A 13,030-nucleotide genomic window follows, 5' to 3' on the forward strand; every position below is an offset into this window, starting at 1 on the left:
AATCCACAGGGTCACAGAGTCGGACATGACTGAAGTAACTTAGCCCGCACGCAGGCAACAGGGCATGACTGACTTCCCAACCTCTGATGGGTAGAGAACAATCACATTTATCTGATGCTCAAGGAAATTGGGTTTGATATGATTTAACACATTTCATGATTTCACTTCCAAGGAGGAGGAAGTATTTTCCGTATACAAAATGAGATACCGTCTTTCAAAATGAACAGTGTTGTTGTTGTTTTTCAGCTGCTCAATTGTGTCTGACTCTTTGTGACCCCACAGACTGCAGCACTCCAGGCTTCCCTATCCATCACCACCCCTCAGAGTTTGCTCAAACTCAGGTCCACTGAATAGGTGATGCCATCCAGTCATCTCGTACTCTGTCATCCACTTCTCCTGCCCTCAATCTTTCCCAGCATCAGTGTCTTCCAACGAGTCAGCTCTTTGCATCAGGTGGCCAAAGTATTGGAGCTTCAGTTTCAGCATCAGTCCTTCCAATGAATATTAAGGGTTGATTTACTTTAGCACTAACTGGTTTGATCTCTTTGCTGTCCAAGGGACTCTCAAGAGTCTTCTCGAGCACCACAGTATGAAATTCTTTGGCTGTCAGCCTTCTTTATGATACAATTCTCACACACGTTGTTGTTGTTCAGTCTCTCAGTCACTCTTTGCGACCCCCATGGACAGCAGCACGCCAGGCTTCCCTGTCCTTCACTATATCTGGAGTTTGCTTAAACTCATGTCCATTGAGTTGGTTATGCCATCTAATCATCTCATCCTCTGTCATCCCCTTCTCCTCTTGCCCTCAATCTTTCCCAGCACTGGGGTCATTTCCAACAAGTCAGCTCTTCACATCAGGTGGCCAAAGTATTGGAACTTCAGCTTCAGAATCAGTCCTTCTAATGAATATTCAGGGTTGATTTCCTTTAGGATTGACTAGTTTGATCTCCTTGCTGCCAAAGGGATTCTCAAGAGTCTTCTTGAACACCACAGTTCAAAAACATCGATTCTTTGGCACTCAGCCTTATTCATGGTCCAACTCTCACACCCATACATGACTACTGAAAAACCATACCTTTGACAATACTGACCTTTGTCAACAAAGTAATGTCTCTGCTCTTTAACATGCTGTCTAGGTTTGTCATAGCTTTTCTTCCAAAGAGCAAGCGTCTTTTAATTTCATGGCTGCAGTCATCATCTGCAGTGATTTTGGAGCCCTGGAAAATAAAGTCTGTCACTGTTTCCATTGTTTCCCCATCTATTTGCCATGACATGATGGAACTGGATGCCATGATCTTTGTTTTTTGAATGTTGAGTTTTAAGCCAGCTTTTTCACTCTCCTCTTTCACTTTCATGAAGAAACTCTTTAGTTCCTCTTAGCTTTCTGCCATAAGGATGGTCATCTGCATATCTGAGGTTATTGATATTTCTTCCAGCAATCTTGATTCCAGCTTTTGCTTCATCCAGCCCAGCATTTCACATGATGTACTCTGCATATAAGTGAAACAAGCAGGGTGACAATATACAGCCTTGACATACTCCTTTGCCCAATTCTGAACCAGTCCATTGTTCCAAGTCCGGTTCTAACTGTTGTTTCTTGACATGCATACAGATTTCTCAGGAGGCAGGTAAAGTGATCTGGCATTCCCATCTATTTAAGAATTTTCCACAGTTTGTTGTGATCCACACAGACAAAGGCTTTAGTGTAGTCAATGAACCAAAAGTAGATGTTTTTCTGGAATTTTCTTGATTTTTCTATGATCCAATGGATGTTGGCAATTTGATCTCTGCTTGCTCTGCCTTTTCTAAATCCAGCTTGAACATCTGGAAGTTCATGGTTCATGTGCTGCAAAAGCCTCTCTTGAAGAATTTTGAGCATTACTTTGTTAGAACATGAAATAAGTGCAGTTGTGCGGTAGTTTGAATACTCTTTGGCATTGCCTTTTCTGGTCCTGTGGCTACTGCTGAGTTTTTCAAATTTGCTGGCATACTAAGTGCAGCATTTTAACAGCATCATATTTTAGGACTTGAAATAACTCAGCTGGAATTTCATCACCTCCCCCAACTTTGTTCATAGTGATACATTCTAAGGCCCACTTGACTTCACACTCCTGGATTTCTGGCTCTAGGTGAGTGATCACATCATGGTTTTCTGGGTCATTAAGATCTTTTTTGCCAGGAGAAATATCAATAACCTCAGATATGCAGATGACGCCACCCTTATGGCAGAAAGTGAAGAGGAACTGAAAAGCCTCTTGATGAAAGTGAAAGAGGAGAGTAAAAAGTTGGCTTAAACAGTCAGGATGGCTGCTATCCAAAAGTCTACAAGCAATAAATGCTGGAGAGGGTGTGGAGAAAAGGGAACCCTCTTACACTGTTGGTGGGAATGCAAACTAGTACAGCCGCTATGGAAAACAGTGTGGAGATTTCTTAAAAAACTGGAAATAGAACTGCCATATGACCCAGCAATCCCACTTCTGGGCATATACACTGAGGAAACCAGATCTGAAAGAGACACGTGCACCCCAATGTTCATCGCAGCACTGTTTATAATAGCCAGGACATGGAAGCAACCTAGATGCCCATCAGCAGATGAATGGATAAGGAAGCTGTGGTACATATACACCATGGAATATTACTCAGCCGTTAAAAAGAATTCATTTGAATCAGTCCTAATGAGATAGATGAAACTGGAGCCCCTTATACAGAGTGAAGTAAGCCAGAAAGATAAAGAACATTACAGCATACTAACACATATATATGGAATTTAGAAAGATGGTAACGATAACCCTATATGCAAAACAGAAAAAGAGACACAGAAATACAGAACAGACTTTTGAACTCTGTGGGAGAAGGTGAGGGTGGGATGTTTCAAAAGAACAGCATGTATACTATCTATGGTGAAACAGATCACCAGCCCAGGTGGGATGCATGAGACAAGTGCTCGGGCCTGGTGCACTGGGAAGACCCAGAGGAATCGGGTGGAGAGGGAGGTGGGAGGGGGGATCGGGATGGGGAATACATGTAAATCTATGGCTCATTCATATCGATGTATGACAAAACCCACTGAAATGTTGTGAAGTAATTAGCCTCCAACTAATAAAAAAAAAAAAAAAGGTTGGCTTAAAGCTCAACATTCAGAAAACTAACATTATGGCATCCGGTCCCATCACCTCATGGGAAATAGATGGGGAAACAGTGGAAGCAGTGTCAGACTTTATTTTTGGGGGCTCCAAAATCACTGCAGATGGTGATTGCAGCCATGAAATTAAAAGACGCTTACTCCTTAGAAGGAAAGTTCTAGATAGCATATTAAAAAGCAGAGACATTACTTTGTCAACAAAGGTCTGTCTAGTCAAGGCTATGGTTTTTCCAGTGGTCATGTAGGGATGAGAGAGTTGGACTCCGAAGAAAGCCGAGTGCCGAAAAATTGATGCTTTTGAACTATGGTGTTGGAGAAGACTCTTGAGAGTCCCTTGGACTGCAAGGAGATCCAACCAGTCTATCCTAAAGGAGATCAGTCCTGAGTGTTCATTGGAGGGACTGATATTGAAGCTGAAGCTCCAATACTTTGGCCACCTCATGTGAAGAGTTGACTCATTGGAAAAGACCCTGATGCTGGGAGGGATTGAGGGCAGGAGGAGAAGGGGATGACAGAGGATGAGATGGCTGGATGGCATCACCGACTCGATGGACATGAGTTTGAGTAAACTCTGGGAGGTGGTGGTGGACAGGGAGGACTGGCGTCCTGCGATTCATTGGGTCGCAAAGAGTCGGAAACGACTGAGTGACTGGACTGAATTGAACTGAACTGAAGATCTTTTTTGTATAGTTCTTCTGTGTATTCTGGACAACTCTTCTTAATACCTTCTGCTTCTGATAGGTCCATACCATATCTGTCTTTTACTGTGCTCATCTTTGCATGAAATGTTCCCTTGGTAGCTCTAATTTTCTTGAAGAGGTCTGTAGTCTTTCCTGTTCTTTTGTTTTCCTCTCTTTCTTTGCATTGTTCACTTAGAAGAGCTTTCTTCTCTCTCCTTGCTATTCTCTGGAACTCTGCATTCAGATGGGTGTATCTCTTTTCTCCTTTGCCTTTCACTTCTCTTCTTTTCTCAGCTATTTGTAAGGCCTCCTCAGACAACCATTTTGCCTTTTTGCATTTCTTTCTTTTGAAGATGGTTTTGATCACCACCTCCTGTACAACATTATGAACCTTCATCCATGGTTCTTCAGGCACTCTGTCTATCAGATCTAATCCCTTGAATCTATTTTTCACTTCCACTGAATACTCATAGGGATTTTATTTAGGTCATACCTTAATGGCCTAGTGGTTTTCCCTACGTTCTTCAATTTAACTCTGAATTTGGCAATAAGGAGTTCATGATCTGAGCCATAGTCAGGTCCTGGTCTTGTTTTTTCTGACTGTATAGAGCCTCTCCATCTTTGGCTGCAGAGAATATAGTCAATCTGATTTTGGTATTGACTGTCTGGTGATGGCTATGTATAGAGTCATCTCTTGTGTTGCTGCATATCCATACAGTGACACTAATTATTTCATTTCAGAAGGCAAGACTCCCTCCCCCCACTGCCCTGCTATACAGCATGTTCTCATTAGTTATCTATTTTATACATAGTATCAACCGTGTATATAAGTCAATTCCAACCTCCCAATTTTTCCCACCCCCACCCTTTCCCCCTTGGTAACCATGCAATTGTTCTCTACATTTGTGTCTCTGTTTGCAAATAAGATCATTTATATGCTTTTCTAGATTCCACATGTATGCATTAATTTACAGCATTTGTTTTTCTTTTTCTGACTTATTTAACTCTGTATGACACTCTCCAGGTCCATCCACATCTCTACAAATGACCCAATTTTGTTGCTTTTTATGACTAATATTTTTTTGCATATCTGCTCTGCATCTTCTTTATCCACTCCTCTGTTGATGGACCATAATTCAAAAAGATATGTGTATCCCAATGTTCACAGCAACACTATCTACAATAGCCAGGACATGGACGCCACCCAAGTCAGTCTTCTTGTTCTTAAAGTAAAGACACTCACCGTTTGGGGCAAGGATGACTGAAAGGTATTCCTCGTAGAATGAGCTCACATAGAGCAGTAAGCTGGGTGTCCCTGTGGTCCGGAAGCTAAGTGTGGCCATTTCTCCTGTCAGTGTCAGATCCTCATGAAATAAGGCCGTGAAGGAGCTGGAGTTCTTGCTAAAAGTGTCATTGTAATGTTCTTGAAAGTTGTAGATCACTGAGGAGCCAGCTCCAAAATAGGCAGAAATGTCTGGAATGGCAAGCAATTTTGGCTATATTTGCAATATGTAAGTGCACGCCTCTTATTATGTATATTTCTATATATGCAAAGAATATCTCTAATCTGCAAATATCTCAAAAGAGAAAAATAATAATGTCATGCTCTGCTGAGTACTTTTTAGTTTAGTATTATTTGTTCTTATTTTGGCTGTGACACATGGCTTGCAGTATCTCAGTCCCCTGATCAGAGATTAGACCCAGGCCATTGTAGTGAGAGCACCAAATCCTAACCACTAGGCCACCAGGGAACTCCGCCTTTGCTGTTTTTTAATTAAAAAAACGTCAAGATGGAAAATAATAAAGCTTAAGTAAAGAGATAACCCCTCCATAGTCCCATAACCCAGAATTGAGTAACAATATTTTATTATTGCCTCAAAAATGCAAAATTAAATGTCCAGTGTAAACGTATAAAGTTTACTACAGCAGTAAACTGTAACTAAATCCTCAAGGAGACCTCACTGATGCCCCTCTGATCCACTAGAAGCAGTCATAGCCTTGTCAAGAATACAAGCTTACCTCCTCTCAAGGGAAATGGAGGCATTTGGGATAGAAACAATTCTATTTCAACTTAGCACAGAGAACTGCCTTATCTTTTCATTAGAGTCAAATGCCAGAGCATCTTCACGAACTTCTCCGGCTCCATCCGTTCCCTGCAGGCTGTTCCTTGGGCACACTCACCCTTCTCGCAGAACGGCACGTCGTACGCAGAGAAGGTGCAGTCACACGAGATCCCTCTGCGCTTTTCTCTACACCTCCCTCCTTTGTGACACAGATGGCCGTAGGTGCTGCAGTGTCCTGGGCACCCTGGCTCCACTCCTGGGGTCATCGTGGCTCTTTCTTCCAGATCCAGGGCCAGACCATTCAATCGCAGAGACCGAATGCACCCCAGGAAGCCTCTCTGTCGGCTTGCGGTTCCACCTACAAGGGAAACACTGCAAATGCAAACGCATTCCCCGGTGTCTAATTTAGGATTTCACCTTCATGCTGAACTGAGGCCATATCTCTGCTCTCTGCTCAGTCGTCATGTCCGACTCTGTGACCCTATGGACTGTAGCCCACCAGGCTCTTCTGTCCATGTCCACGGGACTCTCCAGACAAGAATACTGGAGTGGGTTGCCATGCTCTCCTTCAGGGGATCTTCCCGATCCAGGGATCAAACTTGTATCTCCTGCGCCCCAGGAATTGCAGGTGGATTCTTTACTGCTGAGCCACTAGGGAAGCCTCATATAGGTAATGACAAAAAAGTCATTGTTAAAGTTTTATGAACAAATACAATTCTGAAAACATAGTCTGTGATCAAATGTTAAGAATCGTCAAATGGCACTGAGTTAAAAGCATTAATGAAAATATTTTTTAAGGTGAACTTGGTAATATTTATTCTAAAATATTTAGAAAGACTTACATTTTTACATTTGTTCCTCTCTTAAAGGACAAAATGAAGACCACTGATCCTTTTTAAAGTTTAAATTTATAAACAATGACATGTATAATAAAGGTTATATAGTTAAAAATCTTTGCAATGTAATATATATTATAAATGTGTGGTACATAAATTTGTACATGTATTTTATATATATTTCAATTTTTGTGCATATATATTTTTGTATAATAGATGTATTACAAATGTATGTATTCAATTGACCAAAAAGTTTATTTAAGATTTATTGTAACATCTTATAGAAAAAGCCAAATGAACTTTTTGACCAACCCTATATATTGTGTGTGTGTTGTATAATGCTAATCCTTACTTAGATGAGCTCTGAATAATAAAGCCGTGAAAAGGAACTGGGAAGAAAGAGAAGGCAGAAGAGGTTAAACCAAAATTGAGGACCTCAGGTCTTTCACACTCCATCCTGGCAGCTCTGAGGTTAGGGTATAACATTAATCAAATAATATGTATCTCCCTATTTTTATATCACTTATCATGTGAACATAATAAATATGGGAGCGCAAGAGTCACCTGAAGTACCTGCTAAAAACAGATTTTCAATTTATTCCCAAAGATCCTGATTCACTAAATTTTCAACTAACACCTCAGGATTTAGAAATATCGCCATAACGGAAACACTAGCTCTAGGCAGGTTTCCATTCAAACTTTGTTCCTAGAAATTCTGTTAATTAATCCTCAGAATTTAAATCAGAAAATAGAACTGTTTAGTTTGATTTGCAATCTGATAACTTTCAGGGAAGCCTCCTCGAGTCAGTGAGAACTAACTGTGCTTGAACCTGAGTTTAATGGTGCCATGGGCTATACCACACACACACACACACACACACACGCGCACACACACACTCACACACACACGCACACACACACTCACATGCACTCACATGCGCGCACACATGTGCGCACGCACACGCACACACACATGCACACACACGTGCACACATTCACACACACACGCACACACAAACACACGCACACACATGTGCACACACACACGCACGCACACACACACATGCACACACACACAAATTCATTCAATAGCATCAGTTGCTGGACACTGTAGTAGGTAACTTCTGGCAAAGCAGACTCTGTGCTAATTTGTGATTTACATCAGTTTTTAATTGGACTGTGTCCTTATTTACTTTAAAATACATGAGAACAGACCAAGTGAGAGCTACTTCGTTAATCTGCTTAGTCTCCCAGTTAGAATAGAGTTGTCTAAAAAGCAATGTAGCAAAACTTATTTCTCCCTTTGGGAAAAACAAACAATAATAAAGACTAAGCAAGTAAATTAGAGGGAAGACTTCCACTACTCAGAGTATTTATCTTTAAAGAAGGGACAGCAGAATAATGAGTCCACTCTGGTTCTAAACATGACGCTTGTAATGAGAGCAGCAGAGAGGGAGCAGGGCGGAGAGGAACCTGGCGCTGGGCTGGATTAAACACTGCTGTGCAGTCACACGAGGCTGCTTCTCTCGGCCTGGCCTCCTACTGCCTGATTTTGGGCGGACATTGGAGGATTTTGTCCCAATTACAAGTCTGATTCTCTGACTTCACTAAGAAATGAAATGAGAGAAATGGCTTAAAAAATGCTATTTTTTAAAAATAAATAGTAGCGATAAGAGGTAACTGAAACAAATATAAACTGTCTATGATACTGAGTGCAAGCCTGGGAATCAGTACAACAGGGGTTTGGATTTCCCTTCCTGTTGGGTTTCTATGATCAAATCCCTTGATCTCGCTGAACCTGCATGATCTCATCTGTAAACTGGGTATAATAATCTGTGGCCCAGTGGTAAAGAACCCACTTGCCATTGCAGGAGATGCAAGAGATGTGAGTTCAGTTTCTGAGTCAGGAAGATCCCTTGGAGTAGAAAATGGCAACCCACTCCAGTATTCTTGCCTGGAGAATCCCATGGACAGAGGAGCCTGGTGGGTTACAGTCCATGGGGTTGTAAAGAATCGGACATGACTGAGCCATTGAGTCACATAATCTATGGCAGAGGTACTCATATTAAATGAGTTCTTGGTACAGTGTCTGTGTGGATGAACCACACTGACTCTTTTTTTTTTTTTATCAGCTCCATCTTAGACCTGCAACCCCACCCCACCCCCCTCTTTTTGGATGACTGATCTTTAGCCTACTCACAAGGACTGCATCCCAGCCGGCTATTTCCCTATCAACCTTTACCCTTGCTTTCACCTGATATGAAAGCTGGAAGAGTGTCTTTTGCTGATGCAGGTGGTCATGAGACCTCCATGGGGGCAGAAAAGTCCTGGGACTGGGCCATGAGTCCTTCTCACTTGGTAGTCAAATTCTACTTTTAGCTTTGCCACTTCAGATTCCCCCAGGATCCCTTTCCAGGGCACGAGGTGCCCCTGTGAATGCCTCTGGTTCATCATCCCCTGGATGTAAGTTACCCACAGCAAACATCAGAACTGTACTTTATGGAGTTGCCTGCATGGAGTTTCAGTCTCAAAGTTCCTTTTCAGTTCAGAACATTTTTTCTTTTCAATTTACCTTTTAATTGGAGGATAATTTCTTTATAATGTTGTGTTGATTTCTGCTGCACAACAGTGTCAATCAGTCATAATTACATAATTATATATATGTGTGTGTATATATGTATATATATATATCTCCCCTCGCTCTTGAGACTCCCTCCCACCCCTCATCCCACCCCTCTAGGTAATCACAGAATCTCAGAGCACCAGGCTGGGCTCAAACAAGTATCGTATATTAACGCATATATATGGAATCTAGAGAAACAGCACTGATGAACCTATCTGAGGGAAAGAATGGAGACGCAGACATAGAGAACGAAATTATGGACACAGTGGGAGAAGGAGAGAGTTAAAGGGGATTTTATTCAGTGTCTCCTTCTCCCACCTGTGCCTACAGCAGTTGCAGCAGCTGTTACCATCACTGTTGTTGTAGCTGCGATCTCCTCTTGGTGCATCTTTGCACTCAGAGCATGGTACAGTTAGAAGCCGCCAGCAGCACTCACCCACGAAAAGCTGGCTGTTGAGCTGCAAGCGGGTGTGCCCGTCAGCTGGGGCAGGGTGGGTCTTGCGAGGGTGCTGACCCACTTGAAGGGACGCTTCTTTAACATTCCGGTCTGCCCTCACGTGGTGCCACCGATTGTCATTAAAGGCAGTGGGAGACTGCACCGTGACCTCACAAGGCCCATTCCCCACATCAAAGGAAAAGGTTACTTCTGTTGGGGCTGGAAATGAAAATATGAGAGATGCCTGAGTTCATCCACAGGAGAGAAAATTTAGTCTTGAGTAGATCTGAAAAAAGTACTATGGCATGCTTCTTATGGAAGAAGACATGCTAGGGATGCAGACAGATGCCAGTCTGCGTTGGTTGGGGAGGGGTCGGGGTGGAGAATAAATCTGTATCCTGGAGAAAGAAAAGTGAATCTGATTTTAATGTATTTCTCCCCAGAGTTTACTGTTCATCCTGCTAAGCCCTAAGCAATAGAGATGTTTACCTACAGAAACAAAACTAATATTTTATCTGACTTTATACATAGAAGTGATTTTATTTAAAGGTGGTTTAAACCTGTATGTAGTTTTACAAGCACTAGGTGAATTTCAGATAGCAAGACATTAAGTTTTGTCTGCATATATATAAACAATGTGTTTAGTCAATTAAATCACATAATGTTGTGATTTAGTAAGAAGTTATTTGACCAGTTTGGTTTAATACTCTTTTTGCACACAGAATTAAAACAACAAGGAAGTGTACAGACTGTTGCGTGTTGCAGGAATCACTGTTTCACTTTCCACTTAGTATTTAAGAAAAAATATAACTGACAAAGGAAACATGTCGGTGTGTTAGGAGCTAGGTCACCAGCAAGGTTATTGTTAATCACTGAGTGCCCCAGTGGATGTGTGCCCGCTGGACAACTCACCGCGCAGCTCTAGCCTGATGAAGTCTGTGATTCCCAGGTTCTCTAAAAACACCCCTGAAGAGGCTGTGGTCTTAAAAAAGAAAGACACGTCAGCACTAAGCTCTCCTCGGAACGTGGGGAAATGAAGGTATGAAGCCTCAGTATTGAAGGAAGCTGAATTCCAAAATGAATCTGTTTACAAAAAGAAAATAGAACACAATGACAATAGCAGTAAAATACAACAAGTAACAATTGCCTTTTATATTTCTAGCATTGTTACTGTTCAATGCATTATTTATCCATTCAAAGAATTATTTATCCATACAAGCCTTCTTATGGGAGTTCTTCTGAAGATGTGGCCACGAGATGAATGTCTAAATAGTGATTCTTTTGAGGATTAAGAATCTGGACATGCCTGCAAGTGAGTGGATGGATAATCACTTTGGTAAAGGCCTGGTTTTTTTGTTCTTTTTTTAAACTAAATTATCATAGAGTAAAATTGACTTTTTAGGGTTTTATAGTTATATAAAGTTTACAGACTTTTACAGTTATATAAATTTTAACACAGGCATGGATTTGTGTAACCATCATCAAAATCAGAATAAAGAATAGTTCCATCACCCCCAAAAAACTCTCTCTTGCTATTTCTTTGCAGTCACACCCTCTACCCAGCCCTCAGCCTGACAGTCATGAACTAGTCTCTGTATTGCAGTCTTACCTTTCCCAAATAAAATATAAATGGAGTCAAGCAGAATGCAACAACATAAAGCCTCTGAGATTCGTTTGAGATGCTTCATGTCAACATCTATTATTTTCTCACTGCTCTGTAGTATTCCATCACATGAATGTGCCATAGTTTATTTATCCATATTTAAGAACACTAAAGTTGTTTCCAAATTTGGTCAATTACAAATAGAACTGCTCTAAAAATTTGCATGGCACAGTGGTAAAGAATCTGCCTGCCAATGCAGGAGACATAAGTTTGATCCCTGGGTCAGGAAGATCCCCTGGAGTAGGAAATGGCAGCCCACTCCAGTATTCTTGCCGGAAAATTCCATGGACAGAGGAGCCTGGTGGTGGGCTATGTAGTCCATGGAGTTGCAAAGAGGCAGACACGACTGGGCAGCTGAGCACAACCACAAGAACACACATTTGTGAAAAGTTTTTGTGTGAGCATATGTTTTCATTTCTCTAGGGTAAATTCCCAGGAGCATGATTCCTGGGTCATATGGTAAGTATATGTTTAACTTTATAAGATACTGCCAAACAGTTTTCCAGAGTGATCATACCATTTTTAATTCCCATGATCAGTGTATAACAGATATAGTTGTTTTATATCTTTACCAGCATTTTACATTGTTAGTATACATATTTTTTTTATCTTAGCAATTCAAATTGATGTAAAGTAGTATTTCATTGTGGTTTTAATTTTCCTTCCCTAATAGATAATGATGTTGGGCATCTTCTCATGTGCTTATTTGCCACCCTATGTCCTCTTTGGTGAAGAGTGTGTTCAGCTTGGGGGGAACTAACATCTTTCTTATGTTGAGTCTTCCAATCCATGAACACAGTATATCTCTTCCTTTATTCAGATTTTTTGATTCTTCAGTATTTAGTCATTTATTTGGTTTACAGATTTTATACTTGTTTTTGTTAAACATATACCTGAGTATTATATGTTCTTTGGAGATACTGAAAATGATATTCTCTTATAGATTTTGGTTTCTAGTTTACATTGCTAGCATATATAACTGATTTGTCTGTTGTTGACATTGCATCTTGAGATCTTGTTGAGCTCACTTATAAGACCTAGTAAGGTTTTTGTTTCTGTTTTGGGTAGTACATTCCTTGAGATTTTCTATGTAGGCAGTCATATATGCAGGCTTCCCTGGGGGCTCAGTGGTAAAGAATCTGCCTGCAATGAAGATGTAGTTTCAATCACTGAGAGGGGAAGATCCCTTAGAGAAGGAAATGGCAACCCACTCTAGTATGCTTGCTTGGAACATCCCATAGACAGAGGGAACTGGCAGGCTACAGTTCACAGAGTCACAGAAGAGTTGGATACAACTTAGTGACTAAACAACCATTCAACCAATCAAGTGTGCTTATGTAAATAGAGTTTTCTTTCTGGCTTTCCAGTCTTTATGCACTTATTTTCTTTCTTACATTATTGCCGTGGCTAAGACAATGATAAATATTGTTGAATAGAAGTGGTGAGATTGGATATCTTAATCTTGTTCCCATCCTGAGGGGAAAAGCCTCCAGTTTTTTACCAATAATTAAGATACTTCTGTGTATATACTGTCTTATTAGGCTGAAGAATTTTCTTTTACACCTAGTTTGCTAAGAACTTCATTAT

General features: G+C 41.0%; 1 protein-coding gene across 1 annotated transcript in view; it reads right to left on the reverse strand.

Moving 5' to 3' along the window:
* Positions 1–13,030, reverse strand: part of LOC122430107 (contactin-associated protein-like 3) — a 191,998-nt gene that overhangs the window by 2,608 nt on the left and 176,360 nt on the right. The window contains exons 16-19 of the mRNA XM_043450906.1: positions 10,693–10,863; positions 9,781–9,999; positions 6,004–6,243; positions 5,066–5,296 (exon numbers count right to left, since the gene is read on the reverse strand). Coding sequence (XP_043306841.1) covers positions 5,066–5,296; positions 6,004–6,243; positions 9,781–9,999; positions 10,693–10,863 — 861 coding nt within the window. The remainder of the gene's footprint in view (positions 1–5,065; positions 5,297–6,003; positions 6,244–9,780; positions 10,000–10,692; positions 10,864–13,030) is intronic.

The sequence above is a fragment of the Cervus canadensis genome, chromosome 28, assembly GCF_019320065.1.
Source record: "Cervus canadensis isolate Bull #8, Minnesota chromosome 28, ASM1932006v1, whole genome shotgun sequence".
Lineage (NCBI taxonomy): Eukaryota > Metazoa > Chordata > Mammalia > Artiodactyla > Cervidae > Cervus > Cervus canadensis.